The sequence below is a fragment of the Spermophilus citellus genome (genome assembly GCF_964194105.1).
Source record: "Spermophilus citellus genome assembly, chromosome: 19".
NCBI lineage: Eukaryota > Metazoa > Chordata > Mammalia > Rodentia > Sciuridae > Spermophilus > Spermophilus citellus.
The window spans coordinates 5,971,072-5,997,335 of NC_138201.1; the positions used below are offsets into that span (position 1 = coordinate 5,971,072).

Genomic DNA, 26,264 nt, shown 5'->3' on the forward strand with positions numbered 1-26,264 from the left:
AAAAAAACAAAAATCAGAATAAAATTGCAATATTAATATATTAACATTTAAAATATAAGGCAAAGTAATTTATTAAATAGAGAATTACTGAATGTTGACAAAAATATTCTAAATTTTTATAGATTAATAATGTGCTAAATACATACAGCAAAATGTACAGCAATAAAGGCACAAACAGAATTTCACCATCATTGAGGTAGAAATAGATAAGGTTAATAGATTATGCACCAGTAATGACAAAAGGACTTGAACATAATGATTAGAAGGTATAATTCCATGAACACATGAAAAAAAATGTGCCCAGTATTTGGATAATACACATGATTCCAAGCACATGAATCATTAAAAAATGCTGGGTCACAAAGCAAGTAAGAAAAATTTCCAGTAGTAACAGCTTCAAAATGTACTGTGTGGTCAATGGTTGCAGCTTAGAAATCACAAACAAGGGCTAATGAAAATGTGTTCGAAAATTTTAGATTATGTATCTGATGAACTCAGATGTACCAAAGAGAAATCATAATACAATTATTACATTTACAGATGTGAAACAATAAACTTACTATATGTCGAACTCACTGCAAACAGCCAAAATGGTGTTCTCTGGGAAATTTAAAACCATACGTATTTATATTAGAATAGAAAAAAGTTGGGAAAAAATGAACTAATCCCCACACAAGTTAACTGGATAGAAACAGAATAAGAAAATAAACCAAGAACTTGGAAAGAACAGTGAAGGTAGAAATAAAATAAATGAATAAAGTATAAAGGTTCACATGATCAAGTTCTAAGAAAAAAAATTGATGTTGAAAGAGTTCCAAAATAATATCCATAATGGAACAGGAGATGGTCATCTATAGCCAAATTGAGAAAAAAAGATATAAAATGTTTTTGAACAATTTTTGTCCATACATTAAAAAACATAAATAAAATTCCTAAAAATATTAAACCTGTCAAAAAGAAATAGTATGATTAATCCTATAGCTACTCAATAAATTTAACTATTAATTAAAAAGTTTCCTCCAGGAAAACTCCAGGCCCACATGTTTTTATGCTTCTCTTCTATATCTTCTTCAAGGAACAGCAAATTCCACCATTTCTCAATGTTTTCTAGGGATAGGAAAATAAGGAATATTCTTTAAATCACTTTTAGAGGTGCATATAACTTTTATACCAAAGCCAGAAAAGTAGAGATGAGAAAATGAAAATCTCCTCCATTACTGATCTGCAGAAGTGTTTTACAAAACACTAACAGATAATATCCAAGACATTAAAAATTACATAACAGCCTATGTGACTAGCCCAAGTACAAGGCCACTTCATACTGGAAAGTTCTAACTATATCAACAGATAAAGGAGAAAAGCCGCATATATATTTTAGTAAACGCAGGTAATACAGCATGAAGGAATAAAGCATCCATGATTAAAATTAAACTAGCTGATAAATTCCCGATAAAGGGTATCTATATAGCGGGCCAGACATCACTTTGCACAGGGAAAGCTGCATTGCACTTATTCTCATTAAAATCAAGAGCAGAACAGGGAAGTCTACTCCCATATGTGGAATCAACATGCTAGGTCAGAGAAAGAGCCATACCGTTAAGTTAGATACACCAAGGGAACAGTGGTCGGCAAGGAACCGAAAACTGTCATTATTAGCAAATAATATTCTGCAAGTAGAAAAGTCCAGAGAAGCTTGAGAAAGGAAGCACACATTGTGTTCCAATTGGTAAAAAGCAGAATCTTCAATCAATTCAGCTGCTATAGAAAATGAACATCATGAAATAAAGGAAATAGTATCCATTCCAGGTGATTAAAGAAAGACTGAAGCATGAGAAGCAAAGCTCCAACACTTTATTTATTTATTTGTTTTTAGTAATAGGGATTGAACCCAGGGGCACTTTACCACTGAGCCAAATCTCAAGCGACTGGGTTTTGTTTTGTGATAGAGTCTCACTGAGTTGCTAAGGGCCCTGATAAATTGCAAAAGCTTGACTTGAACTTGTGATATTCCTGCTTCAGCCTCCTGAGTTGTTGGGATTACTAGCATGTGCCACCAGGCACAGCAACACCAACACATTTATTAGTAAATTTAGGAGAATGAATTTTCCATTTTACAATGAGGAAGATGGATTTTAAAGAATTCAGAAGAGAACATAATCCATAAAGAAAATGGCTGATAATTTAACCTAAAATAAAAATTAAGAACATCACTTCATTTGACAGCATTGGAGAAAACAAATTAGCTATTAACAATCCAAAGATAATTTATAACATATGTAAATGACAAACGATTTATGCAGAACATACAGAGAACATCAATCATTAAAAAGACAGGCATCCAGTATGAAAGTATATACATAATAGAAAAACAATCAATGAAGAAATATATGAAAAGGAGCTTGACTTCATTGAAACCACAGAAACACAATTTAAAAACCACAATGAAATTCACTTCTGTAATGTATCTGATTTGGTCAAATTAAAAAATAAGAGAATAGCAAGTTTGGCAAGGCTGCAGATTGACAGATATTCCAAAGCATAATTCTGAAGAAAAATAGTTATGTGCATATTGTTTAAGAAATTTTAAAAGTAGCTGGCTATTATGGTGGCACACACATGTAATCCCAGCAGCTCAGGAAGCTGAGGCAGGAGGATTGCAAGTTTAAGGCCAGCTTTAGCAACTTTAGTGAGTCAGACATAAGCGACTTAGTGAGACCCTGTGTCAAAATAAAAAATAAAAAGGGTTGGGGATACAGCTCAGTAATTGAGCACCTCTGGGTTCAATTTTCAAAAGAAAAAAAAAAGCAAGAAATTAAAAAACTTAAAATGATTTTATGTGTTGCTCAGAATATATTCATATGTATTCAAAACTTCTTAAAAACACATGGAAGTAAAACACATTTAACTACAACACTGAATATCTATGGAGAAAGGGAATCTCACCAGGATAAGGTACTTCAATTGTTTTAAATTTTGAAATAATAAACGGTAGCTACTTAGACATCCCTTTTAGTTCCTCCATATCGTTTAGACCTCTGATATAAGCCATGATTTAAAACATATATTGCACCTCAGAAATGGTCAAAATAAAAATATTTTCATCAGGAACTACAAGACATTCAGGATTAAGAGAAAAGTAGATATTAGAAAGCAAGGACACTGGGGCTTCCAAAGGCAACTCTTTAAGCTTTCTGCCGCTAGAATTAAGAAGTGGACAAAAACATTATCCCAGTAAATTAAAAAAGCACCCAAAATTACATCCATGTAACATAACAGCAAATAATTGAGACAATGTCTACAACTCAGTCACTGAATCATTTTACATCTCTCTTCCTTCTGAAAATTGTTCTACCCTAAATCTATGAAAAAGGACTGAGTGTCTATGGAAAGCAGGCATCTTAAACTATGGGATTTTCACAATCATTTTATGACCAAAACTATCTTCAAGCAACTAAAAAATTGAGATTATTACACACACACACATACACACACACATATTGCATTTTCATGAGCATTAAAAGTGGTGCACTAACCATATTTTCATTTAGTCATTCATTCATGAACTACACAGAAGTGCTTTCTCTGTGGCAGATACAAACAAAGAAGTATTGCTAAGCATACAAATATGACACAGTCTGGAGGGGAGACACAGTCTGGAGGGGAGACACAGTCTGGAGGGGAGACATAGCTATATTGAAAAATTAGAGAGAACATTTTTCAATGACAACACTTTACCATCCATTTGCCTGCAGCAAAGACAGCCAAGATTCTCTGAACTGGAGTCGTGAGCATCCTACTAACACAAGAGTCTCCATCCTTATTTCCTCTCCAGTTAATGTATTACATTCTTTCAGGTTACCAAAACAAAGCAATGTTTTTCTCTAACAGTTATAAAATATCTTCTAATCATTTGCCACTTTCTTTGGGGACTTTATCAGGAATCTAAATCCCAGCCATATTAATTAAATAAAAAATTTGGAACCTTTTCAGTTTAATGTAGTCCCAGGTTAAGAATACTCAATATCCCTTCTTGAAACTTTCAAATAAATCTCTTAGTAGAACACTAAGAAATTTAAAACAATACCAAAGAATCTCACAGTACACCAAGACTGCTAAGCAATCTAGCTCAAAGCACAGGAGGAAATAAACAGTGTAAGCCACAGGAGAACAGAGTGACAGAAAGCCCCAGGGCTCAATGGCACATCCTAGGTTTGTAAAAGAGGGACTTCCCAATAAAGGCAGGGAGATATTTTATATTTTGAACCTCTCTTATTCCACTTGTCTTGATCTGGTGCACCCTCACCCAGAAAGTCAAGGACACAAATAAGCAAGGAAAATGACTTTTTTGGGGACAGGTGAAAGTGACCCACTAAGAATTCTATTTTCCTACATTTTTTTTCTGCCTGTGCCAACAATGAGAGGCCCATAACTAGGTATGTGTTTGCAGAGAGTAACCTGGAAGATAGGATACTGTATCCCTCTGGGACAAAAAGCATATTTGCTTTCTTCTTTCTGTAAAAGAGGTAGATTCTCCCAACTCACTGTTCTTCAGCTATGGGAATACCATCCACCACAGCCACGCTGAATGAATCTCCCCACCACAGCCATGCTGAATCTCCTCTTGTGTGGACAAGAGGAATGAAATAAAATTGCTGAAATTCATGGTGTTTGAGGTTGTGAGAGTAACAAAGTCCTTTGTCTCTGACCCAGGACTCTCATGTCTTCCCTTGCATCCACAAAAAAGTTACTAAGTATCTTACAGATGAGGATGCTTGTTAAAATCTTATCACAGACTCAACAATTTCATGTTGCTTTGCCTATGAAGTGCTGTCCAAGAACCAGGGACAGACTGTAGATGGTTCAATATAATTTTAGAGGTATTTTCAATTCAGACCATAGACTCCAGAAGGGCCGACTGAGGAAAAATCCATAAGTTAATTACACTCCCTCAAATACTATAGGATGTAAGAATTTTGAGTAGAAACATACCACTACACAAAGGGTGCACTTGCTGAAGTGCTCCTGGAAACAGAAAGGAGCCTGGGAACTGGCTCTTCTTTCTAGAGATCAATGTAAATGTTCTAGCATCTACAGGGCAGAATGTAGGGCCAGGAGAATCCACCTAAACCACCTGGTGACAGACCCTGAGTTTGGACACCATCTGTTGAAAAGTCTCAGACATAAAAATGGAAGCAGCAAATGGAAGTAGTGGAGAAAGAATATTCAAGAGAATAATCTTTATCTTAAAAGAATACAGAAAGATGTGGCTTCTATGGATCCAGAACAGAAATTGATAGGAAAGAGAAGACTAAGAGGAAAATAATTCCAAACAAAGGACAAGAACTATCTAATACATAGATGACAACTGACTTTTTAAAATACACATGAACCAAACTAAAAGATATAGAAGGAGGAAACATCCTTAAATTATATACAAAATGTCCAATTATCACAAGAGAAATTTCCAAGTTCTAAGCAATGCAAGTTAAATAGATATAAATTTAGCTATGTGCTGGAAATAGATCTGTTTTCAGCTGAAAACATGAAGAAAAAATAATCCTACCATGTCCAACTGAGTGAACCTAAAAATACAGTGGTGGTGGTGAGCTCAGCAGGGAACTGTGCTTAGTGTGGCCACCTTCTATCAAGCAACTGACTGCAGAAGACAACTGGGCAGTACCTTAGGAAGTCTCCAATTAAACAAGTAGTTTCAACATGTATCACCAAGCAAAACCCACCTTCATGTTTAAGACAAAAGGATGACATTGTTAAAAAGAAAAGCATGAAACATATTTGAATTTTTATACAGAATATATTAAATGTTAGAAATGTTTAAATATGGACTAAGAAATGAATTAATGCAAAACTGGAAAGAGGTCTGGTGGTTAGCGCTGAAGATTTTGGCAAAATTCTGTTTGAAAACTATATACACATATATTACTATTCATGAAGAGAATATTTCTATATATATAGATACATACACATATGTATATATTACATGTATTTCACTATATACAGGTGCATACATGTATATATACCACATTACACAATATATGTATACATAACATGTATATTAAATGACATAATTTAAAAATAAATAATCACAGAAATACAAGAATGCAAAGTATACACTAAGGATGAATGGATCTAAACTCTTTAAAATGGAAAAACACTGAAAAAACCCTAAACTTAAATTTCTCTATTTACAAAATAAAACACTTTGTTAATCTCAAATATAAGAGATTGCATAACATAAACACTACCTATAGCTTTCAAAATATCCAGAAAATATACAGGTTAAAAAACAACAACGACTTATGCATATGGGGGTGGGACGAGGGGAAACAAAGGAAGAAGCAAGTCAGTATGGAATGGAATGGCGGGACAAACTGACCAGGGCTGTTATGAAAAGAGCCAAGCAGCGGGCCTGCCTTAAGTAGCACATCATTAATTTAATAATGGCTTGTGAGGGGAGCTGAGACAGAACACTACCACGGTGCTGGAACACGTACATTCCAATTTCAGAACTAGAGAGGTATGAAGAGCTAAAAGAAAACCAAGTACCAAAGTCATGGTGATGTGCATGATATACAAAATAGAAAACAAACGAAAAGAGAAACAAAAAGTAGAAAATAGACAAATATTAATACTAAACTGAGCCTCTGGTCTCAATGCCTAACTCTGTGGAGGAAGAATATGATTTTTCTTAATGTGGGTCACCTCCTCAAGGGGGTTCAATTAACATGACCTCTCCAGACTAGGTCTTAGGGGAGCTTGTGCTGAGGGTCCTTTTTTGCAATTCCCCAAAGGAAGTCAAAAATAAAACACCATATACGTCATTTTCTTCTTTTTCCCACTGTTTTTTCTTCCTTAATGTTTCCAGGTTTGCAAGATATATTTGTAATTTAAATGATCTGCCCAGTAAGGAGCATGCCTGACTATTCTATCACATCCTTAACTGCCTTGTTTTGCATTCTCTAATTGGAACTCATACCAAATAATAATAAAGGAGTCACATATACACACACGTTTTAAGATCTACTTTGCACATGTCATAGAAGTCCAAAGAATCACATTGAACTATTTTCTCAATCTATTTTTTTAAACCAATAGAATTGACATATTGTTATTAAAATTCAAAATTAAGTTAAATACTTTTAAATACCCATTTTACAAGATGTGTGAACATAAACTTACAGGCAAACTGGAGTTTAGCTTCTCTGCTGACAATCGTCCCAAGTGAATTTGTAGCAAAACACTGGTAACTTCCTGTATCCCAGTTTCTGTTGGGGTTAAAAACCACAAGATTTCCTCCATTCAACTTGTAATGATGTTCCAGACTCATATCAATATCACTGCCATTCAGCTGCCATCTGCAAAACAAATGTTAATTTTTTGTCCTATTAGCATTTTTAAATTTAAAAGACTCTCCATCAAAAAACCCACTTTACACATTATCCCCCTTATAAATGAAAGGTAAAGTGTACACTCTTCCAGTGTTACACAATTGAAGAGCAAATGTGTCCATACAACTATCAGAAACAGAAGGTTAAAGTCCCAAACAAAGGACAAGAAATTAGACTCTAAAAGTTAAAGATTTTTAAAGGTTTCCTGAAGAGGTGAGAATAATTTAGTTTCCTCACTAGTGGGAGAAATTGGCTAGGTCTGTATAGGCAAAGATAAAATAGAAAGTTAGGTAATTATCTGAGACACTTCAAGCCAATCTCAAGCTGAGGATGAACCAGGGAAAGAGGACATCTCTTTGATTTATCTGGACTGACTAAGCACATTTAATAAATTAATTGGATAAGTGTTCAACTATCCATTTCAATTTGTCTGGGTAAACACCTGTTCCAAGGCATTCTACACTTTTCTAATCCATCACAGTGCTTTTTACAAAATGGTACACTGTGGTAAAACACCCTAAACAGCACCCGGGGGGTCCCAGACAGTCCAGGCACTACCCTCAGAGAAACAGTAATCAACAAGAAGCCAAACAGAAAAAGGCAAAGTGAGAAGAAAGATGTTTCTTTTAAATGAGTTTTTAAGTGACAAAAATGGGAGTTTTAAAACAGTATATATACTTGACACCTCAAAGGTTTCATCTTTAAAAGTCGTCTCCCACAATCTCAAGAACATATTTATTATTATGAATTAAGGTACCCACCTCCCAGATAACCCAATTCACATAATAAATCACACTGTCATCAGTTCCATAAATTTTAGCACATTGCAACAATCATTTCAATTGCTCTTCATTTAAATATTGAGATTGTTGAAATAATGTCCAACTTGCTAGACGAGAATTTCTGTATACCAGTTGTTGAGCTGTTAGCTGTTCCCAAAACTATTGACTGTGTCAGGAATGCTGCTCCTTTGAATTCTTGCTCAGAGTTCTTCAATTATTGTTCTAAATATCCTTTTATCATTTAGTCACTTTCTTAAAACCAAAGCTTTTGTGTGTGTGTGTATGTTTCTTTTTGTATTCACATACAAGTTCACCAGGTCTAAGGCAACAAATCTAATGAACAGAAAAATGAAAGTAAGGAAAAAAAAACTTGAAAGACCCAATTCTTTTCATGTGAACTTAAAAGAAAAAAAATGTATATACAAAAATACAAAGAGCAGTAGCCTCCTTCTCATTTTTGGCAGAACTCTGCTTCAGTTTTTTGTAGGGTTTCCCCATATGATTCTTCCCAAGGGCAAGTCCATATTTGCATGAGCATTCTGGTTCATTTTATTTTACTGAGAATTATACTCTACACTTAGAGTCTTGAAGTTGAACCATGAGCTTTTATGAACCTCTCTCCTATTCCTCCTCCTCAAGTCCTAGAACTCCAGAAACTCAGACAAGGAAGTAAAGAAAAACTGTCAAGTGCATTATCTGGACATCCTGATCCTCTGTTACACAAGAGGGCCTACAGATCTGCAACAGTGGCATCTCCTAGTTTGCTGGTCTCTACCTTAGTCTCTACCTGTGTCTACAGAATCAGAACCTGTGTTTTAATGAGATAGTTAAGAATTCCACATGCATATTCAACTTTGGGAAGAACTATTCCGCACCTTGGGCAACATGCACTATGACTATACAGTAGACACCAGGGTGAAAGAGTGCTCCCTCTCCAGTCAGCCACTTTCATAGTCAACAAATCTTCCTTCCTCTAATTCAGTGAAAATACATTTACTAAATGCTTCCATGTCAGGAAATATTCAAAGTTCTCAAATCATGATAAAACCTGTCCCCCTCCATGGAGCTAACATTTTTAGAGACATTTTTCCAAGATTCTTAGTTCCTGACCCAACCTCTGATTCCACCTGGTGGAGTCTTTAGCCCTAGCTGAGCCTTTCATGAAACAGCCTAACAAAAATAAAGGGGGCTGGGGCCAGGGCTCAGTGTTAGAGCACTTGCTTAGCATTTCTAAGGCACTGGGTTCCATCCTGAGGGGGGGAGGGGAAGGAGGGGAGGGGAGGGAGGAGGGAGGGAAGGAGGGAGGGAGGAAGGAAGGAAGGCACTACAAAATAAAAAATAAATAAAAGAAAGGGGATCCAGATGCAATCCAAGTGCCCGTTGGTCTATCTGTGGGTCTCACTCATCATCAGCTGCATGTCCATGAGCCCATTTCTCAGTTCCCCTTAATCTAAATTATTAAAAAGGAATGAAGACAATCCCATCTTTCCCATAGGGTTGTTCTACAGATTTACTTAGACAATGCATGCAAGGCTCTCAGCCCAGTGCTGCCACAGATAGGCAATGGGTGAACGCCTCTGTTAATGCTGCAGGTGGCCCCAGTGACAACCGCAAACCCCATTGCCCCTTTGCTTTGCTTCTATTTTATTCCCAAGAAGCACATATTGGTTAAATGTCACCTACTACATTCAATACTTCTGACCATTCCCTCTCATGGGGATCAGATGGCGTTTTCCCCATATGGTGAGTCTGCATTTGTATCTTCTCTGAGAATTTAGCAAAGGAAGAGGCAAACACACGCTGGGCCTGACCTTTAAAGAATAAATCTGACAGCAAATCACAAGTGAGTGGGTTTAATTTTTAAAGTGTAAATGGTCTGTCAGATACTAAGTGACTCAATGCTTGAGTGAGAAAAATCTCCTCTAAACTCAAGTCAAGAAAAATACAGTTAATTTCACATCCTTCTGAATGGAAGACCCTAGTGACAGAGGGTGCTGGTGCTTTCTGTGCCTGCAAAGTGCAGTTTGTATAGGAGAAAAAAACTGCATTTCAGAAAATGAGCTAGAATGGGCCTGACTAAGCACTTCTGATGGCTTCATTTGAAAATGGTGTTTTTGTGTTTAGCTAATGAATAATAAAGGCACAGGAGCTATATAGAAAATTGAAAGGGATAAATAAAAATATGGAGAAGCACTTCTTGCCTACTTAATACTTGAAAGATTTAAGGGATTACAAACTATGTGGGAAAATACTTTATTTCAGCAAAGTATCTAAGACCTAAAAGCTATCATCCCAAAGTTGCAAATAAAGAACCAAAATGGAAAAGATTTGTTCCATTAAGCATAAAACACGTCTCACTTCCTTTAGCTCAGTTTTCATCATATAGACACAATCACCAGATTATTTGTGATATGAAAAGGCAAAATTTCTTCTCTTTTAAATGTTCTACTGCTCCAAAAGCACTGGTGCATTTGTTTTAACAAACCCTTCAGAGTTAAGATGTCCCTGAGCTATCTTTAGGAATGTTAATTTTAACAAAAGTAAAATAATTATTCTTATCCTTCCTAAAACTATTCATCATTAAGTGGAACTCATCCCCAGGTGATATAAAATATCTCAATATCTTATTAAATATTGATTGTTTTTCCTCTTGCTGAAAATACATGAATTCAAAAGTTCTCTTTGTTAAAATTCCAAAATGTGTATGTATTCTCTGGGCCTGTGTTTCCAAAGGTAATTTTATCCTGGAAAGTAAATTAGTGTGCCTATATTCCTAAGGCAAAATATTCGTAGCTAGACTCGATTTCTAAATATGTCTCATTATCTTCTTCTGTATATAAAAATCTTCTGGAAAACTGAAACATACACAGTTCCTTCTTTGGCAGAGTATGGGTTTAATAAATCTGCAAATTATTCTCATTTACTTTGCTGGAAATTGTAATCCAACTGTTCAGGCTTTGAAAGCACAACACTCAATACTAAGTGTGACAGGTAAATGGCACACTCAGGTCATAAATCTGGAAAGCTTTTAGAAATAGAAGTTGGCTTTCACTTTTGTGCATTCATAATCCTTTGTACATCTTAGAGGTTTCTGCTTTTACCAAGGAACGGCAAAGTGTAGGATGAGCTCTAACCATCAGACTGCCATCTTTCTGGAATGTGAAAATTATTTAAAACTTCATAAATATATGTTTGCATACCCAAATTTTATTCAGGAAGGCTTAAAGCCAGTGATCAGAAGCAAAGGCTCTCGGGGCTATGCACACCAGCATTTCAATCACATAACATTTGTGTTGCACTAGAGAAGCAGGCTAACCTTGTAGCTTCAGTTCAGTGGTAAATGTCAAGAGATTAAGCACCTTCGAATAATCATCATGTAACACTCTCCATTGATCTTATGAATTCATCGTCAGACTTCAGAGTTCAAATGCTTGTCGTACATGAATTAGGATTTGCTTTTAGAATCCACAAGTGCATATTTCACAAGCAACTGCGTCTCAGTCTATGAGCTCTCATCCCAGTAAACTGGTTTGTGTGGAGGTTCCATGGCAATGTGTGTCTGGATCAATAACTGGATAGCAAATACTTGGAGTACTAGCATTAGATATCCTGGTCTGCAGGTCTACAGGAGGACCTACACAATTGATGTCCACTTCCACATTTGTCACATCCTCTACATAAGTGGGATGCTGACTGGGAATGTGAAGTGAAAAAGAAAACTGGGCCAAGCCTAATACAATAGAAGGGTAAAGTCTAATGCAGATTTCCACCTAAGAAGAACGCAAACACAATTTCTTTAAAATGACTGCGTGTCCATGGGCCAACAGGTTTTAAATCTTGAATATAAAGCACAAGGTGCCTGACATAGAAGATATTTCAAAATTAGTAGTTACTACTCCTAAATGATGAAAATGATAACTGCTACTTCCAGGAAATAATCTAAAAACATAAACTAAGGGTATACGAATCACTGCCATCAGACACAAACAACAAGCTGAAACACGCACAGAGACGGGATGAATGTGTATGTAAACACAAATTCATGTACAATGAATTCAATCAGCATAAAAGTCTAAATTTTCAGAGCTCAAAGGGACTTATCTTAGAATAGGGGCTACTGGAGATTGAACGCTGGGGACTTAAAAACTGAGCCACTTTCCCAGACCTTTCTTTTATATTTTATTTAGAGACAGGGTCTTGCTGAGTTGCTTAGGGCCTTGCTAAACTGCTGAGGCTTCTTTTGAACTTGTGATCCTCTTGCCTCAGCCCAGAGCCACTGGGATTAGAGGTGTACATCACCGTGGCCAGCTAAAGGGGCTTTTCATATAAGTCCTGGTGAATGGTGATTTTCAATAACTGCAGGATTCTACCATCAGCTTCCTGAATGAGATGATTACTTTTTCCTCTACCCTAGGCATAACTAATTTCACACAGTCTTTACTCGCTGAAGTCATCCAGTCAATAAATAATATCAAAATGGGGAATTTCATTTACCTGACACTAGTTATTAATTATTCACCATTCAGTTGTAATTAGATATGACAATCTCTTACACAGAACCACACTAGTATGGAATAACAACAGTGAATACAAACACAGATATATTTTGTTGTCAGTATTATTTAAGTCACCAAGCTCTAAAGTGAGTTTTTTCACTTGAACTTGGTGAAACACAATTAGGGAACATCACCCTTTGAAACGGAAATGAACAAAACTGAAAATAAATTGAATGACTTCGGGTGGTTTAAAAAATAACCTCAAGATGTGATTCAACTCATGGTTGATTGTATAAAGTTATTGTCCTTCAGGATATCTATTCTACCACACAAAAGCTGGTCAGGAAGATAGAAGGAGAAATAGCATTATGAAGAAAAACAAATCTCACATTTTAGACCTCAAGACAAAACAAAGCAAAAAGAAGTAAATAACACTTAAGTCTTTGGGGAGCTAGGGTTGGGTTGTGGAAATATGCCCACCCTTAACATTCGTTCAATCAACAGGCAATACTTTAGTTGGGGTTTGACAGGAAAATTAGGAATTTAATCACAGAAGCAATTTGTGGTTTTAGATGCAGCTTTCAAGTTAATAAGCAAATGCATTTGTGTTCAAATGCAATGTTTGTTAATATGTTTACTGAAGTGATGAGAATAATTGCAGCCCTTGAAAGAATGAATGTCTGAATTTGCATATTCAATACTTTATCCAAAAATAACTAGTTAGGCTTCAGCACTAATTGCTGAAGATATAAATGAGTTAAGTTGCAATGCTGTGTTTTTTTTAAAATCTGTTTTATGACATTTATTCTCATTTCTCACTGATAAATTTTGTAAAATTATTATGTATACACACATATGTGTTTGTGTGTATATATACATAATATATTATGTGTGTATATATATATATGTATATATATACATATGTATAAATATTTCATGCAGCTACACTATATGAAAAACAACTTTCACTTTACATGGTTATAACCTAGTGCAAATCTATCAAGGATCTTCTTTAAATGATTCCAAGCAGAGTTCCTGAAAACGATTGCTCTTTTTGCCAACTGCATTCATTTTTATCTTTGCTTGGTAGCAGCTTATTCACAGTTCTTTGAAAATGCCTCTTCTCAAATGACTCTGGTCCTGCCCATCAGAACCTTCCATGCCTCAGGCCTTATCAGTTGGCTTAGAAGAGAAAGGGAGGGGTTAGAGGGGAGGGGAGGGGAAGGTACTGAGGAATTAAATTGACCAAATGATGTCATGTGCATTCAGAAGTGTGTAACAATGAACGCCACTATTACATATAATTTGATGCAGTGATAAAATAAAGTAAAATTATATGAGAAAATGTTAAGTGTAACAAAAAGACTGTGAATGTGATATTTGTGTTTGATCGATATGATTATATCCTGTCTCCTCACCCCACTGTAAAAACACAAGAAAGAAGAACAACAAAATAACATGATTTATTGTATGACAACCTTTAATGTCTAAAACCTAACCTTTACATTTCTGCTGGGTATTGATTGCTGACAGTATTAGCTGTGTTTTTGTCTCACATTTTTCTGATATGATCCAGGGCTTTTGAAGACACTAACAGGAAAAATGACCTCTTTCACCAGTGGAGATTATGGGAGGATGTAAGGGACCTGGAGTTCTAGGCAGCGATCTTGGACACCTGCAGAAAACCTGTCTTGAAATGAGCCAACAGAGGACTAAATCCCAACTCTGTCTTCCAGAATAAACTATTCAGTACTTCTGACCTTCTGATCCTCCAGGACATTCTTGACTCCTGAAATATGGTCCAGTCCCCAAGTCCTTATTTTTTTTTTTCTATGCTATGGATCGAGCAGTCTCTCTTGAAAGTACTTGTAACATAAGGATGAGGGGTGCACTGACATCACCTTTAGGAGAGTTACGGCCTATCTGGTCATGGCAGAGCTTGTTTCAGTACTGGTAGGATGGGGTGCAATGGCCAGGCCCGTGCTTGGGCAGGTCATCCAGAGCTGAGGGCACTAAGGCTTTCTGGAAGAGATGACACTGCAGCTGAGTTTGAAACACCCTCCCCGTACAAGTTGTCCTCTGCTATTTGCCTCAGGAACTATATAAATACTGTTTATTTTTTACAATCATCCCAGTCGTGTCAATGTTTCTTTGCTCTCAGTGGCTGTTTGGGAGTGTGGGGGTGGTGTTCAGAAGCTGGAGAAGTCGGGATACTGAAATAAGATGAGCCTCAGGATGAGGCAGAGAACTGGACTGAGAGCTTGACTGAAAGGATTATGTTTCATTAAGGGCTAAGAGAATTTTCAGGAGCAATAACTGTTATTTGCCTGGGGCCATAAAAGTAAAATAACTGTGATAGCAGATCTTACATGGTGATAAAAAAATGTAAGAACAAGTTGGCCAGTAATCAAAATCATGCTTAAAAATGTTACTCAGTATTATGTGATGTTATGATACACGAAACACACTAGGTAGCATATAAGCCATATATGTTACATGTATTATACAGCAAGTATGTACTATATATTCTATATATGAAATATACATAACACATATGTAGAATTTATAGTATCAACATAGTACACAGATAAAAGAGAATGAAATATAAAGTACAATGTATAGTACTCTGTGTGGATATGTGTGGGTGTGTGTATAAAAGAAATAAATTCAGACCTCCCTTCCTTCCATCCATTCCTGGTTCCTTCCATCCACTCTTGGAATAACACATGGTGAGCAGAAATTGATGTATTCTTTTTATTTTTCTTGTTATACTGAATTGTTTTAGTTGACTCTTACCAATTTAAACTTGTGTAGGATGTGATTCCAAGATATGAACCATGTTTAAGAAAACTGAGGCCAGAAAATATCTCAATTTGCAGCCATATTTTGCTCTTACAACTTGACTATCTAAGATTCTTCACTCTGCACTTAATAAAACAGTTTACTTATTCTCTAAAGCTGGATGAAAATGAGATTCTGGTCACTTTTTTATAGAGAGAAAAAAAATGGAAGAATATTTGAAGGGAAGTGCTATGGGTCCAGAGGTTGATCTAGGGCAGCAGTGTCCAATAGAACATTCTAGAAGTATTAGACATGTCTATCTGTGCCATCCAATAGGATAGCTATGAGCCATGTATACCTACCAATCACCTCAAACAAGGTTGCTGTGACTGAAGAAGTGAGTTTTTAATTAATTTTAATACAACTTATTAAAAACTAAAAGTCTGAAAGGACCACATGTGCTATGGAACATCATAGTGGACAGAAAGCACCAAAGTCTTATGTTACACTAAAATTGGAAAGCTTGGAACCCATCTGAGCCACATTAAACCTTAGGACTTATTTCCTTCATCATACTTTATGTCTAAATAGAAAAGCAGAGTTAACACTAAAAGCTGAGAATCCCTGGATGGTAGCAAGGGGCCGTTTCTGAGAAGCAGCAGGACCACGGGACAGGCTTGTGACTGAACGTGGGCATTTCCTATCTACACAGCATGTCTATCCTTCAGGCGGGCCAACCTCATTCACGTTTATGACTCTCCTGCTCCCTGATTGGTATTTATGTATTCTACCCCAGCTCAGCTGAAATGTGAGGTCCCTCTACATGCTGAACACCATCAGTGGAAGGAACCACAGATCCTTCCATTTGGGGTCTTTCAACAAAGGCCAGGCATTTCTAATCCCCTGCAAAATAGGAGAAAAATTCTTTTTATAAAAAGTATTCATCCTTCCTCAGGGTAACCTCTTTCAGCACCCCCAGCAGTTTCTATGAGACTGAACATTAATTAACCTTTAAATACAGGCTTTGGGGCTCAGGCGGAGAAATGTGAGAGAAGGAATAAAATTCTCAATTAAACCCTAAGATGAGTCATTTCTCTTGAGAATTTCTGAACTTTTAGATTTCTAATATGGCCAATTAAGAGTTCTTCTTGCCCAATGGGAAAATAATAAAGACAAGATCTCTCATGAGACAAGTCAGCCTCAGTCTCTAAGACGGGCTCTGGATTTTCAAAGGATATTCTTTTGTAAGACTCTTAAACTTTATTCTGAATCTTTGGAAGCATGTTTGGATTGCTTTTAACAAATGCTTTCATGTGAATCCCTAAGTTCCCTCCTGGGATGGCTACCTATCCATCTTTCTATATTTCTCTCTGTTTATTTTTATAAACAAATATAAAAAAAATCTTTTCTCTGACTTCATAAAAAATTCCTCATATTCTTCTTTCTTAGGTTATTTGCTATTATATGTTTATACTATTTATCTGAAGGATAGTAAAAATATGAATAAACAAGTATATCTTCTTTTGGAAAATGTAAACATAATATAGAATACTACCTAGATGACTATTAAATGGAAAAGTTAAAAAAAATAATATAGAATACTACCTACTTGACTCTTAAATGGAAAAGTTAAAAAAAATAATAAAATAAAATAAAAAGCTAGCCAAAAACAAAGGTGTCATCTAAATAGATAAAGCTACAATACAACCATATTCTATACCCACTTACTGCACTGACACTATCTATCTTTTATAAAGGTAACATGAATAGCAAAGAGTTGTTTTCTGTTCTAAGAAAGCCTAACATCTATCAGAATGAAAAGAGTTTTGCTTGTGCTTTCAAGGTCTCAGTTTCTAGTGATCATACTGCTTTAGTTTAAATCAAATTTTACATCGGTTAGACATCTTAACAAGAAAACCTTTAAAGCTACAATTGACAGCGTCCACTCTGTTTGGCTACAAGTGGATGGTTTTAAAACAACACCCAGAATGTTAAATTTCCTCATTAATCAGACTTAAAATGAAAAAATCAATCTGAGTCACATGTACTCTAGCCTCAGTTACAGATTTTGTTTAAATTATAACAGATGGATGTCAAGATGTTATCCCAGGATGTATGATGACACAGAAGTGTGCACATGTAAAACCTCTTCATCAACATTTTACACACCCAAGCAATGCATTTGAACACCCACACTGTGTGCGACAATAAATACCTGGTCTGCACACACACCATCACAACGAAAGCTATTTCTAGATTTCTAAGCTCAAGACATCTGGCTAGCTGCTCAAACTATTCACACACAATTAGTCCACTCATTAGAAATGCATTCCTATATGATTAAGTCTTGTACCCTGTCAATTTTTCAGCTGAACCCATTTATCCCCAAAATGTTCATAAGATGAATGTCATGAAATGAAATTTTAGTGACAAGTGAACAAGCACCCACACCTGAGTCATTCGCACTTGTCCTTTATCATATTTAGAGTCACATCTATGAGAACAATCTTCCATTGAAAAGAAAAAAACAAATATGCATTTGAAGGTGTCAGAATGCCTTAGAAAAATGCTGGAGAAAATACTTCCAGGACAGTGTTTTGTTAAATCAATCTGTTCACCTTCTACAAAAAGAAGAAATATTTACCAATGTAATATGGGCATACATCTGCTTAATTTCTTTCTTCCTCTCTCTCTCTCTCTCTCTCTCTCTCTCTCTCTCTCTCTATCTCTATCTCTATCTCTATCTCTATCTCTCTCTCATCAGCTTCTCTTTTCTTATTTCTCTGGGGAGAAGCAGAATCATAGGAAAACCTTTCTCTCACCTTTGCCAATTCAGACCAGTTACCTGGAATTCTAAGGTTTACTTTGTTGGAAATACACAGGAGATGCTCATTAAGTATGCTGTTGAATATTTCAGAAGGAGACTGACCTTGATTAATTCCAGAAGCAACCTTCTCACCCATTCCTGACCCAATTTAACAATCAGCAGCAGAAGTTCCATGAAATCCAGAGGACTCCTGTGAACCTCCAGAGCTTTACCCATACAGGATTAAATCGGCTTGCTCTGCTTGTTCTGGGGTGGGGGATACCCATCAAAAGAATAGTTCAACGGAGTTCTGAAGGGGACACTGGTAGCACCTCCAGTACCTGCTGTCCCTAAGACATCCTGGCTGTATTTTGCAGTTCCTTACATCAAAGCTGTAACATTCTCTTTATAAATAATCAATTTCTTCATTTAAGTGGGTTTCCTTAGGTCCCTCGAAAAGTAAAAATCAATTATCTTTTGTCATTTAGTCAAGAATATATCCATTCCATCCAAATAACCCAACATCATCTCCTAAATGCTAATATTTTTATCTTAAGGTGATGACAATCAATTCCCTTTTTGTCTTTCCTTTTACCTTTCTGTGATGCTTGAAGGTTTCCAGTGAAGTTATTATTTATGTCTTTTATTTTTTTAATTTTTAAAAATTTTTTAGTTGTAGTTGGACACAATATATTTATTTATTTTTATGTGGTGCTGAGGTGCTTTATTTATTTTTACATGTGCGAGGCGGGCGCTCTACCACTGAGCTACAGCCCCAGCCCCTATTTATGTCTTTTAAATGTAGACTTTAACATGATAAAAACTAACAAATAGAATATACTTACTCTCCATGAATAATTAAAATGGTTTATTAACTACATATTTATTCTTTCTCATTGAATATATCTCCAAATCTATGCCCAATAAAATGGTGGAAGGAGGGATACTGAAATATTTTTTAACTATGATTTTAAATTATCTTTAAAACTGAATTTTACTCCCAAAACAGATGTGTTCCTAATGATGACATAGAAATTCAAGCTTATAAATTAAATTGCACTATAAATAAATGAAGAAGCACTGCATGTTGAAGAGATCCTACTGTGTTCTTTAATTGATAAATCTTACCATAAGGTGAACAATCAAATTACACACATATGGATTCAAATGTTCATGTAATCAGACGAGTGAAACATGTCATACAATTGCAGCTTCCCATACTACTTCCGACTTACAGCATAAATACATGCAAGCAACAAAATTCACATTTGCCACATTTGTTTTTCATTTGCATTTTGAAACTTTTCACCGTACCTGTAATGAGGTGATGGGTTGCCTCTTGCTTCACAATTTAAAGTTATTTTTGTATCCTCTGAACCAACAGGGAAAATGCTGTTGCTGGGCTCTTTGATAAAGACAGGGCCTTGCAGGAGAAGCTCACCTATGTGGGTGGGAGAAATGAAAATAATCAGAGTAATAATTAGAAGGTATTGGAAGGCTGTATCCTGGAATTGAAGAAGACCAGCAACTGGTGCTTGCTCTTTAAAACCAAAAAATCAGGCAGTTTCCGTCTGCACCCAGAGTCCCATGCTCTGCAGGTTCTGGTTTGTTAAGGAGCCTCAGACAAACCCTCTTAACAGTGCAGAGACACCTCCAAGAAAAAAAATGCATGTTGAAAACATCAACATATTAATAATATGACTTCAAACTGTAAATAAGGCTGTAGCAATTACTTTTTATAACAAGAAACTATATCTAAGTGTTCTTTGGGGAATATACCATTACAAGACTCTGTATAACCCTCCTTGTAAAAAAAAAAAAAAGTTCAAAATCATTTGGACACTTGGGTATCATTTTTCTTATATAATCTGCTGAGCATGCAAATCTTGAGGTTGACCATGTTATTTTTCCAATACTGAATGAAAACCAATATGTGGTGGGATTTCCATTTCATTACTATCAAGTTAAATAAAAGGATATAACACTAAGCAAATGCCTTTCAAAAACAGTTCCTACTACAATAAGGAGAATTTGAACATAAACACAAGAACCAAACATCTCTCCACTGTACTGAGTTTGCAGAGGAACGAGATAATGCCCTCACCAAATGCTTATGCTAAGGCAGTTGTCTAATCATCACCAGAACATTTCTGAAAACAAACAAATTCACAGGCGAAAAGGAAAAAAAAAAACAACTGTTCTTTACTTTCCTTTCTTGGAATGCTCAGCAAAATCGCAAAGGAGTTTATATTGAAGCAGAGAGTGAATAAAATGAGTAAACAGTAACAGAGAAGGAAGGCCCATGAATAATGAGACAAAGAAAATGAGATCAACAGCCTCAAAGGCCCCAGAACTATGAACTTATATGTGTGCTACTTCAGTAGAAACATGAATAAAAATACTTATCACCACCACATCCATGATAAGGTGACAATATGATAATCAGAATAATCCAAGATATTCTGAAAAGAGCAACAGATATCCAGATCTGTCCTCCAGTCTTTAGCACATTCCTTGAAGTTAGTGCCACAATTATTCCAAGGCAGAGATAAAGGATGTGGAGCCTAAGAATGCTTAGGTGGTGTGAGCAAATTCACACAGCACTTCAGAATGTGCTATACACTCTAAAATAAACTGATTCCCCGGTTCGTGCAAAGACATCTTCTTGCCTTTTGCATAAAGAATTTGGCCTTGCCCTAACTCAGGTTTTTGGCCTTGACTTCAAGGAGATAATTTATGTCACATTTGATTGGCATCTTTGTTTAAAGCAGGGATGGCCACACTGGGTCTTATGCTGGGACCAGCTAAACCTAGCAGTAGTCTTGGGAGGAGAATTGGTTACCTAGACATGCCAGTCTTCTGTTTATGGACAGACACTGGGGATCCCAGGGTATCTACTGCACTGAAGACTGAGTTCAACCACTGTGCAATCCATCTGTGATACCCCCATAGCACAACCCCACTGAATACCGGGAACATCAAGCTCAGCAAGCTTCCCTGGATGGCGAAACAGCTGGTGTATTGTCACACATCAGTGCAGGGAGGGTAACAGGTCCTGAGGATGACACAAGGCTAGCAATGTGCATTCTCTAGGCCCTGCCCTGTGTGTCTCTTCCTTGGGCTAATTTTAGTATAGATCATTTCCCTGTATAATTGTGAGCATAATAGCTTTCAGTGCATCCCATCAGTCCTTTTAGCAACTTATCCAAGTTCAGGGTGGTCTGGGCTCCTCCCCACTGACTCAAAGTGGCTATCAGAACTGAGGGCAGGTTTCAAAGTCCAGCTATCTCAGAGCACTCTTCCCTGTGACCCCACCACACATGGATCCCCACGTGTGTACCCCACCTGCAGAAGGCAGCTGGCTAGCTTCCAGAGCCCCTGTGCTTGACCTTGACCATGAAGGAAAATGAGACAAGGAAAAAGCGCTCACTTTTCCCACGTATGAAACAATGCACTTCAGAAGAAATGGATTTTAAAATACCCACTAATGGAAAACGACTGCTACTGTTTTCTCAGTTTCTCCACCCTCAACCAGCTTACCACATAGACAAGAAAAATACACGAGTTAATTCTTTTCACGGAGTTTGTCAATTTAATTGAAAATGCTACTGATGTCTGTTTGTAAATATGTTGAACATGGCAGCTTTTTCTGAACATTCTCCTATCATGATAACTTCTGATTTATATATTTTATTCATTTATGAGATGGCATGGAATTATCTTTTTGACAAACGTTCATAAATGTTAGATTTACAGCAACAGCAGATTGACATAATGCGAAAAATTGGAAATGATAGATAAGATAGGAAAAGAAATCAACAGGAGAAAAATGAAGGACAGATAAGAAAGGGTGTTTTAAATGAACGAGACAAAGCTGTTTTTTTTTTTTTTTTTCCTTGAACGAGGCATGATGGCATATGCCTCTAATCCCAAATGTGGGAGGCTGAGGCAGGAGAATCACAAGTTCAAAGCCTGTCTCAGCAACTTAGCAAGAACCTCTTTCAAAACAAAAAGTAAAATAAAATGGGCTGGGGATGTGACTCAGTGGTAGAGCACCTCTGGGTTCAATCCCGAAATAAATATATATAAATATATATATAAATACATATAAATAAATATATATAAATATAAATAAATATAAATATATATATATATATATATATATACAAAAAAAAAACTTTTTTACAAGTGACCACAATAAAAATCCCAATTTTCACCTTGTCATCATCTAATAAAAGTCACATCTCAAGTAATGCTCCATTTCTCCTCCAGATATCACTATTAATTTTAGATCAAGAGGTGAAGTAACGAGAAACATGGTTTCTGAGACCCTTTTGAGAGAATTGTGACAAGAGCTAATTTGCTAACCTTTGTAGAGTGTTCTCCAGGTGTGGCCCCATCCTAAGCAACCACTCTCTTTGCCTCCCTGACCAGGGCAATCCGGGCCATGCTGTCTGTGTTTCTCCTCCTCAGTCACACTGACTTTCTTGACACCTCTGAGCTCGCATGGGTGGTTTCTTTCTTTTTAATCCTTCAGAATTTAACATAAATGTCATCTTCTCTACTAAAACATGACAATCCCTATCTGAAGTCATTACTCATGCGTTTCCACCAGTCACACATCCAAGTCCAACTCATGGTTCCGCTGGATCTCCACATACAAATACCATACACATGGGTACCAATGGTGCTGTCTTACAATACCTCAACTTGACAGCTTTCAACTTTACACTGGTGTCAAAGCAGTGTGCGTTCAGCAGAAAGCATGCTTGGAACTATAAATTCCATTCTTTCCATGGCCAGGGATGTGTGAAGCAACCCTCTCTCATGACGACGCTGAGCAGCCATAGAAAGCCCCATAATCCCCAGGATCACAAGAGGAAGCAACTGACAGTCTGTTCCACAGTGCACCTGTTGCTAAGCCAGAATGCTAGGTAAATGAGGTGAATCTAGTTGTGATTCATAGTACTTTCAACTCACAATGGGTTTATCAGGACCTAATCCCATATGGCATAAGTTGAGGGGCAGGTGAATACATGTTATTTATTGTTCTGTCTCATTCCTTGGAGTATCCCCAGCTCTTAGAGCATGGTAGATATTCAACATTTTTCTACTATTGAACCAAATAAGATAAATGAAACACAATAATTCTACAAAACACAGATATTATTTTTAACCTGGTCATTGATAAAGCTAAGATTTTAATTCCTGGACTTAACCTCCTACCTTATATGTAGTTTGGCCTCCACAGAAGTGGGACACAGAGATTAAACAGCCTGAACATGGTAACAGTTTTTTGATGAGATATGTGGAATCAGTCCCAGGGTTCACATTCCTGGTTTGTTTCCCTTTCCACTAATCCACACCACACTAAATACAGTTAGAGGGGAAAATTAGCTATCAGCCTTCGTTTTCAAAGCCAGCGTTTCCCAATGACACTGAAGTTAACAGCCCATGAGGCACATATCCACCAACTCTGAAATTTACAGCTCCTGGAGGCTCTCAGGCTATCTGCAAGCACTTGGGAGCCTCCAATGAGTCTTAAAAAATAAGTACAAATTAATAATCAAAGGTGTCAGGCTAGTCCGTGCTTTATGCTCAGAAAAAAAGACAAAAGCCACTCAGTCTTGCTAGAACCAGAATAAAATAGGTGTTCAGAGATGCTGGGGCATAATGTTCTGGTCTCTTGTCAGCAATATAAACTTAAAGAGAATACATTCTGAAGTCTTCACTAATCTGAAAGAAATCGTCCAATATTTTCTTCAGAATGAATTTTGATCCTCAAAAGGGGAGAATCTTGGCAATTCACATACATATTCATAACCAGCAAAAAGGAGTGTGAGTGAAGACAGAAGGGGCCCCCTGACTAACCAAAGGGATACCATGCAACATTCAGATGGATACTAAGTGTCACTTTTTGTGACAGGGGCATTTTTTTTTTGATACACTAGCCTGGCTCCAAAGCTCCATTTTAAGTTTATGACCGAAAATAAAGGGTATATAACATTTCCAAACAGGACTAATACGTCCCCAAATCCAATCCTAAGGTGTTATTTTTTTCCCCAAACACCCACAAACAACTAGGAATAACTGCCTTTGAATGCAAGTACAAGCTTTATGGCCTCCTGAGGTAATGCCATGTAAAAGATCAAACTGTGGCTGATCAATTCTAATGGTCACATGCCGTACAATTTTCATGAAGAAAATTCATGACAGAGATGTAGACAAGGGATTTCAAGCTGTAGCAATGCTTTTACTAAAATAAATAGAATTCCTAAAAGACAAGTGATGTCATCTCTGAAATTCCTAGGGAAACAGACAGCCCATCTTACTTTCCCTTGCCGATTTACATCCTAACTGCATCAGAAAAAAACAACCGTGCATTTTGCAAATAAGAGGACAAATTCTAAAAGGCAAGGTAATTTTACTGAAGATGATTTTCTCCAGAAAGTGTTTTTAGAATGGAATACAGATTCAAAACTAAACAGAAGGAGCACTAGCTTGAGTTAAAGAAAGCAAAATAAATATTCTGCCAAAGAGACGAGATCTGTACTCCAGACCCAACCATTCCACCCCAAATAATTCTTAAATGCAGAAACACTTTAAAATCATATGACATCATCATTTTTGGCATTAGTGGTATAAAGCCAGAAAATCCCAAGAGGAGGAAGAGGAGGAGGAGGAAGAGGAGAAGGAGGAGGAGGAGGAGGAGGAGAAGGAGGAGGAGGAGGAAGAGGAGGAGGAGGAGGAGGAAGAGGAAGGGGAGGAGGAGGAGATGACGCTTATATTCTTCCAAAGTTAGGGAATGATAAAGTGTTCAATCTTGGAAAGACTCATTTCTTTAGCCTTATTTGAATGTCAGACACTCGCGGCATGTTGAAAGCTGGCCATGGTGGACACAGTTGTCCACTCCCTGCCTGCTGCCTGCTCTTACTTATATCCTCCAGAGCCTGCTTTGGCTACACAGACTGGAAGTGTTCCCAGAACACTCCACAGCTCTTGACTGGGAACAGAGAAGGCAGGGGAGAAATTGCCAAAGAGCGTTCAGTAATCTGTTAGGGCTACCAAAACAAAGTAGCACAAAGCTAGAGTCTGTATCAAGAATGGATTACAGTTCTGGAGGATGAAAATCTGAAATCCAGGTATCAGCAGGGTGGATTTCTTCTAAGGGCCAGGAAGGAAGATCTGTTCTAGATCCATCTCCTGGGCTTGGAGACAGCAAACTTCTCTGTGTCTCTTCAGGCTATCTTCCCTCCATGCCCTTCCCCCTTTTATAATCACACCAGTCCCAATGGATTCAGGTACACCCTAATGATCATATCTTCACTAATTACTTTGGCAATGATCCTGTTTCCAAATAAGGTCATATTTTGAAGTACTTATAGTTGTCACTTCAGTATTTTAATTATGAACTAAGGGGTGAAATATATACAGATATATTACACTCCTCATATATACATATATACATACACACACAGTTCCTAATTGGATGTCATATATTATATTTGACATATTTATGTTATATATGTAATATGTATTAGATATAGATTATGTAGTAAAATATATTATATGTAGGTTATATATATGATATCACAGAAAAGCCAACCCAAAGACCTTTGAGTTCATGAATCAAGATGGGAAGGAACTGGTAATTGAGCATAACTCCAAACATCCTGGGTTAGAAAAATATGCCTAGTGCTTATCTGACATCTGCAGGCAAAAGTTGTACTGTAGGCAACAACTTAGAAAAATGGGGGGAAGCAATATAGCATATTTAGGATGAGAAAGGAAAATAAAATGCTTACTGGGAATAATCAATTTATCTGTTTCCTACACCCAGAAATGTTACTCAAAATTTAGGTTAAAAGAAAAAGAAGGGCTGGACTGGTCATGGCTCCATGGTAGAGCACTTGCCCAGTATGTGTGAGGCCCTAGGTTCTATCTTCAGCACCACATAATAAGAAAAAAAAATTACAAAAAAAGAAAAAGATGC

General features: G+C 36.7%; 1 protein-coding gene across 1 annotated transcript in view; it reads right to left on the reverse strand.

Moving 5' to 3' along the window:
* The window catches only part of CNTN3 (contactin 3), a 335,296-nt gene that overhangs the window by 198,063 nt on the left and 110,969 nt on the right, over positions 1–26,264 (reverse strand). Inside the window, exons 3-4 of the mRNA XM_081276337.1 lie at positions 19,586–19,712; positions 7,198–7,373 (exon numbers count right to left, since the gene is read on the reverse strand). Coding sequence (XP_081132463.1) covers positions 7,198–7,373; positions 19,586–19,712 — 303 coding nt within the window. The remainder of the gene's footprint in view (positions 1–7,197; positions 7,374–19,585; positions 19,713–26,264) is intronic.